This window comes from Ziziphus jujuba, chromosome 8 (assembly GCF_031755915.1).
Source record: "Ziziphus jujuba cultivar Dongzao chromosome 8, ASM3175591v1".
NCBI classification, from domain to species: Eukaryota; Viridiplantae; Streptophyta; class Magnoliopsida; order Rosales; family Rhamnaceae; genus Ziziphus; species Ziziphus jujuba.
Window position 1 is genome coordinate 23,204,079 of NC_083386.1, and position 7,647 is coordinate 23,211,725.

Genomic DNA, 7,647 nt, shown 5'->3' on the forward strand with positions numbered 1-7,647 from the left:
TGACCATTTGAGACTTATTTGTGTCCAACCAAATTTTGCCCATAACAATTATTATTATTATTATTGAGCAAAAATAGCCGTTTCACACCTTATCGAAATATTGAAAGATTCATTTTATGAAACACTTTTCTTTTTGACATTATAAATGACTGTTACAGGAATCATTTTCAAACGTGAATAACCAGTAGGCTTGTAAACAATTTCTAAAATCCTTGTATATTAATTCCTTTTTTATCTAGAAGAAATACCACATGGTTTCAAATGGTTTTGAGGCTTAAATTAGCTAGGCAAAAATGCTATTACATAAACAACCTAAAATCCAACAGTTCTATACAAACGAATTGTAAGACTTTGAAACAGTATTTTTGAAAAATATGCATTCAATTGAAATTTGTAAACTCAGACATCATCTAATTCTAGTTCCGACACAACAAAAAAGCATCAAAATTGCAAAAATGATTAATCTTTAAAAACTTAAAGATTTTATCTTTTCTTATATTAATTTTTTTTTTTTTTTTTTTTATGTGACGCTAATGGCCCCAGATGCAGGGGAAGATAATTTAGACCCTTGGGGTGCCTTAGGAGGTCCAATTTTAAGCTCTAAACCATCTTTTTGAGCCGATGAAACTCCACGGCCTTCATGAATATGATCATATGGACTGGTTGGGAGAGACCTTGGAGATGGAATACCAGACGGGTGGGCAATAACAGGTCCACAAGTAGCAAATCTTCCTGGGTTTATTGGCACATATGAATAATTTTGTCTCCCAAAGTTCACCATTGGGATAATTGGTAAATCACTAGGAACTCTAACCTGTTGAAAACAATTACACTAGTGACTCTAAAAATCCAATAATTAGTGGAAATTTATCGAAATTCGAGTGACTAATTTCAGCATTAAAATGGAGTTAGATTTTTAATTACCGCAAATGGCATTGCCTGGTAGCTTGGAAAACCGGAGGAAGGTGCAGCAATAGGAACCACGACCCGTGGGCTATCCAAACACAGATGTGGGAATTGGTTCATAATCTGAGCAGGAGTGATGACCTACAAAATTGATGCAATAAGTCATTGCTTTAATTAGTACTAATTAAATTAACGATCTTAGGTTCCTAGCATATATATGCAAACTAGGCTCTCAACGGATCAAAATTTTATATTTATATAATTTTTCTCTCATCCAAAAAATCTTGAAAAAAATTTGTCCAAGATTCTTCTTACAAATTTTTGTCAAGGATTTCCTGATCAGGAGAAAAGTTATATATATATATATATATATGTATATGTATCTGGGATTTACCAGTGCTGGGTTATCAACTGTGTTCTTGACTGGCAAAACTTGAGAGCTACTACTAGCCTGTAAGACAACGAGCCATTACTACTATGTTCTCCCATTGTTGCGAAATCTGAGCCTGCTTTATAGCGTACTTCATGAAAGAGGGTTTATATTACTAAATTAAAGATTATAGATGAAACTTACCTTTGAATTATTTTCAGTAGCTTTCTCTACTGCTGAAACTACTGGTAAATCATGAGAAGTTATATCCTGGATACATTTGAAAATAAATCAAAATATAGCTTTTGGTTTTGTGGATTATATATATATATACACACACACACACACACACACACAAAATAAGTTTCTTAACGGGTTATCAGATCGATATGATAACACACACACACACACACACACACACACACACGCACACGCGCGCACACACACACACACACACACACACACACACACACATATATATATATGATATGATAGACTATAGAGAGAGAGTTTACAGAATCCTGGAAAGTCATGTCGAAAAGGCTTGATCTGCGTTTCTTCTTATCATTTGCAGCTTGCAGCCTAAGGAAGTACTTTTGGGCATGACTAGCAACCTGTGTAGGCGTTCTGGTAGTGACAAAATTCTTTGATATTCCTCTCCAATCACCTTTACCAAGTTCCTTCAACCCAGCTAGGAAAATTCTATGTTCTTCCTCTGTCCATGGTTTCCCTGTTCATTATAATTAATTATGGTAAATATTTCCATTAGTAAATGCCGTTCATTCATTAACCAATATAAGTTTTTAACAGAGGGCCATCTAACGCATTCAAATAAGATGCATGCTGAAATAAATATGGCAATCAATTTTACCTCAATTTTGAAAACCAAATTTTTAATCAATATGAATCGCATTTAATAACTTTTAATTAAAAAAAAAAAAAAAAGGAACTTGAATCTCAAGTCACATTATAAATGTATGTGACTAAATTATAATTTGTAAAAATTAATAACTTTCATAAAGAGGATCTTAGCAAAAATATTAAAGTATCAAAGGTATAAGAAAGCAAATATCTTATAGTTGTATATGAATTTCATGATTGCTCTGTCAATGTAATGTACTTTAATCTCAAAAGGAAATAACAATATATCGATTTAGCTACAATCACCAATCAATTATAGCTTAACATATTCTAATATGCCACAATGCTAGAAGTATGAAAATACATTTATTATAGGTCTCACATAATTTTCATAATTTAATAATAATAACAATTTAATAAAAAGCTCTAGATAGGTAGATGTCACCTGTAAATATCATAGTTATCGCTCATATATTTATATTCACTAATTGAAATTGTTTAGTTTTTCCGGCTAAGCAAATTAATATATAGAAATAAATAAATAAATATAGCATATAGGAGAAATTGCTGAAGGTAAGTGAATTAGGTTTTAGATACAACCTACAACACAAACAAATACTCAAATGTACAATAATAATTAAATATGGTGTTCGCCGCCGCGACCTAAGGGTTCATCGCCATATTGGAGAAAAGAGTTTTAAAATGTATGAATAAATTAATAAATAAAATATGATAATTTTTGTAATCTTATATCACCAAAAGCATCAAGAAATTAATATGATCAATATTTATTTGTTAGCGAAAAATCGAAAATAAAGCAAAATAGATATATACCTTTTTTCCTTTCATGGGCAGCTTTATGTCTGGAATTATGAATTAGACCATCAGAAAGATAACCAGACTCATGAGAATCACCGGCACTGGAATGGTTATTATGATCGGCACAATACGCAGTCAGATTCCCCATACTTAAGCTCTTCTTCAACGATTCCTCATGCTGCTTTTCGATTGTTACACCGAAAAGCTTCAAACAAACCGGCCCTTTACCATTGTCAAGGTTGCACGTTCTTGAATTGTGACCGTTGTGGCCACAATGTGAACACTTACGAGCAGATTCCTTCACCATTGAAGTCTGTTTAACAAACACAACCTTTGTTTAACAGAAAGAAATGATGAAGAAGGTTGATTGGAAATTTTTTTTTTTTATTTTTTGTATTTTAAATATGTGTTTTCTTTTTTCTTTGTGAGAGGAGGTGTCTTAGTATTTATATGTGGTTGTGATTGTAGTCTCCTTTACACTAAAACTTTGTACCTAAAATTTTTAATACCAAATTGAATTGAATAAATCTTTTTTTTTTTTTTATGGATTTTGTTGCCTTTTTAAATCCAACCTTACTTTAGCTTTTATTTCGAAGATCTGGAACTCTAAATTCAATGCGTACTGTGTTTAAGTCGTATCGAAGGTTGTGAATTGAAAGACTTTCTCTAATACATGGCCAATTAGCTATCTCAGCCGTCGGATATGCAATCCAAATATGGTTTTTTATTTTCTTTTTTTTTTTTGGGTCCAATCAATTACAGCCACATGTGAATGAATTTTAGTTTTCTTTCTCTCTCTCTCTCTCCTTTTTTTTGGGTCATCTATTTCTTAGCTGATATAGCTGTTTCAATTTTTTAATGGTTATTTATTTTTAGCTATAAATATTATCTTGTTTATTATTTTGTAGAAAATGATGGTCAAAATCCAATTCAACTTTTCAATTAGAGAGAGAGAATCAAAAGTTAATCAATACAGCTAATATTGGCTCTATTTCAGTCAGTGTAAGACTAATACTACTTCTGTACAAAAGACACCGAAGACCCAAAAACTCTAACCAACTAATTGATGAATATATATTATATATAAATAAATATAAAAACTAATTAAAAGTGTTTGTGTGGTCCATTGAATAAGAATGGAAACAAAAAATAAATAAATATATAAATCGTGTAAGTAGATAAGATATGCATATTTTCATGATTATATGTCAGTATGTCTACCAAAAATAGGATCAATTTGGTCTAGATTTGTTTACTATAGTCCCTTATAATACGGTATTTTAAATGTGGAAACTTACCATGATACTTGGTTGTCAAGAAATAAAACCGAGAAAAGCAAAACCATTAAATATTTTCTTTAATAATCTACTTTACGTATTCTCTCTCTCTCTCTCTCTCTCTCTCTCTTTACTTTATCTTTTTTCTTTTTTTAACTCACTTATATAGAAGTAATATGTGTAGATGGAAAATAATGAGATATAGATATAGAAAAGGGTATACATATCTTGCAGCTAAAATAAATAAAGATATATTTCCATAATAAAGAAAAGAATAAGATATATGTTTAAATTAATATTGTTTATACATTACTTTAAAACGCGAGTCGTATGGTGAAATCTAACTCTCAAAAGTCAAAACCTTTTTTTTATCATTTCAAAAGTCAAAACCTTAACATGGTTTCTAATAATTTCTGTAATTTATGTCCTAAAAAAATATTTTTTTATAATTAATAAAATAGATAAATAAATATTTTAAAGAGATATATATATATATATATATATGAAAAAGAGCAATGCTAAAATACCAAAATGTTTATCAAAAAACAAATGTTAATATATTACTAGTTGATATATTAATATAATATAATTATGAACAAGTAAACTTCCAAATAGATAGGTGAATAAAAAAATAAATTAATTAAATATTATAATATCATCCGTCACATTATTAGTAAATATTTTAATAATTTATTAATAAAGAAAATAAAAAATGTTTAAAAAAATTTTTTTAGTTATTATTATTATTATTATTATAGCAAATATGTCATCGTTTTTTAAATATTATTCTTAAATAGTATATCATATATATTAGCTTAAAGGTACAATTTTATCAAATCACTAAATATTCTTATTTTCCTTAACCGTTTGTACTGTTTATCAGTATAGTAAATATCTAACGAAAATTAACGATCGTGTGAATATAAGTAAAGCTAAATTAGTTTATTAAAACAATATGTAACCAGTCACCTAACATATTAACCCTTAAAAATATATATAAATTTGAAAATTCAAATTTAGTTTAGGATTCAAATAATAATATATATATATATATTTAAATTTTCCAAATAAAATTATTTGTTTTATATTTTTAAAAAAATTAATTTAAAAAATAAATACATGTTTTATAAATAAACTAAATATTTTTAAAATTATAACATATACATAATTATAAAAATTACTCTCCTTAATGGATTTAATAGATTTACCATATATTATTGTATACTATGCTTAAAATTCATTAACTTATTAAGTCTTGTTATCAGAACCCATAAATTATATAATTCTATTTTAATTTTTTAATAAAAATTAATACATAATTAAGTTCATCTATTTTACAGTTATGCCCATCATGAATAAATAATAAATCTATTGTATATTTGTGAGTGTGAGAGGACATAATATCCCTCAAATATAGCAGATGTTTTCCCTTTCCATGGCGTAGGCATAAATAGAAAGAACCAGCCAACTCTTTCTTAAAGAGAAGCCCAATCTTAGCCCAGTGGACTCCAATAGTACATCAACAAAGCCCAATGATAACCCAGTCGATCTGATACCGCATCAATGAAGCCCAACCCACCGATGGGTATTTATTAGGGGTGGACATGGATTGGATTGGTTCGGTTTTGGACCGAAACACAACCCAATCCATACATATCGGTTTTTGTAATTTACAATCAAAACCAAACCATTAAAACATTAAATCCAAACCAAACCAAACCATTTATGATCGGTTTGGTTTGGATTGGTTGATCGGTTTGAAACTTACTAATTTATAAATATATAATACAAATAAAAAATTTTCTAAATATAAAATATAAATAATAAATTATAATTATCCAAACATAAAATACAATTAGAATAATACAACATAGTGTACAATGAATAATAAAAAAGAAAATGTAGCAAATGATACACATCATGCACTTATTAAATAGCAAACATTAATGTCATCATATCACTCTTATAAAATCAAATTAAAATTGTTAAAACAAATAATGTAAAATAATACATTCGTCAAAATTCATTCACTCAAGAATCAATGCATAATTTATTTATTTTTTTTAACCTTAAAACTTTGTTAAATCATAAGTCAATCAACGTTGATAGGTTCACTAATTTTAGTTGATTCTGTAAGCTCTACAAAGATCAAAACAATAAAATTAGTAATAAATTATATTTAAACATTTATCTATATATATATATGATGGGGATATAAAAAAGTTTTTTTTTCTATGAAAGCAACTAAAGGTTGACCGAGCTTTAAAAGAAGAGGCTCCTTGAGGGATATAAAAAATATATATATATATATATATATATATATATTATGGTGATCGTGATGGACTGGTGGTGGGCGGCAACAAAGGTAAATATTTAGTTTAGGGTTACAACTTACAATTTGATTTGGAGGATATGGGGATGAAAAAGAAAAAAAAAAAATATATATATATATATATATATTAAAAATTAATATATAAAAATGGAAAAAAAATTTTAAAAATTAATATATAAAAATGGAAAAAAATACTAAAATTAATATATAAAAATGAAAAAAATAAAAAATATATAATTTTTTAGTTATATAATATATTATTTGGATTGTATTGGATTTATATTTCCAATCCATAACCAATCCAATCCATACAATTTATAATATTTTGAACCCAATCCAATCCAATTGATGTAAAAATCCAATCCAAACCATTAAAAATGGATTGGATTGGGCGGGTTGAACGGGTTGGATTGGATTTTGCCCACCCCTAGTATTTATTTTATTTTCGAGTTGTAGAAAAAAAAAATAATAATAATAATATAATAATAAAAAAGAAAATTCTACTAGCTAGCTAAAAAGCATATCCTTCGAAAATGTTCTTCGATTTGTAAGCTAGTGACCAAAAAGTCTCAGCGAGTGCTTTCTAAAGGATAACACACTTTTCAACTGTAATGTTTGGTATTGATTAATTATTTCTTGAAGAAACAATTTTTTCTTTTACTAGAGAGAAAAAAAAAAAAATCTTATAAAAAAGAGAGAAACCTGTTTAGACTAACAAATGCTTTCAACAAAAACATTCCCAACGCATTTTTCTTGGCAGACAATCCGTGTAATTTATCTAACAGTTTGGATTTGGACTACTAATAATCATTTTATATATATATATATATATATAGGAGTTTGTGTTTTTGTAATTGAAACGTTCAACCAAGTTACTTTGGTGTAATATTTACCCCAAAAAAAAAAAAAAAAGTTACTTTGGTGTAATTGTTGTTTCGTTATAAAATATATCTAAGAAACGCATGCAAAATATTAATGGCAGGGTTTTGGATTAATTATATAAGAAACAAAGAGTCAGTTTCATATTCCTTGTCACTTTTACTCAAAAATTCACCACGTGGCAATGCTCATGCATTACGGTT

General features: G+C 27.8%; 1 protein-coding gene across 1 annotated transcript; it reads right to left on the reverse strand.

The window, feature by feature from the left end:
- Positions 1 to 254: 254 nt before the first annotated feature.
- On the reverse strand, positions 255 to 3,409 carry LOC107414100 (probable transcription factor At5g61620). Its single transcript, XM_016022197.4, has 6 exons — positions 2,972 to 3,409; positions 1,792 to 2,006; positions 1,481 to 1,546; positions 1,301 to 1,357; positions 925 to 1,047; positions 255 to 814 (listed from the first exon to the last, which is right to left on the reverse strand). Exons 1-6 carry the CDS (start codon positions 3,261 to 3,263, stop codon positions 521 to 523), a joined length of 1,047 nt encoding a protein of 348 aa, XP_015877683.2. The 5' UTR covers positions 3,264 to 3,409; the 3' UTR covers positions 255 to 520.
- Between the last annotated feature and the right edge of the window lie 4,238 nt (positions 3,410 to 7,647).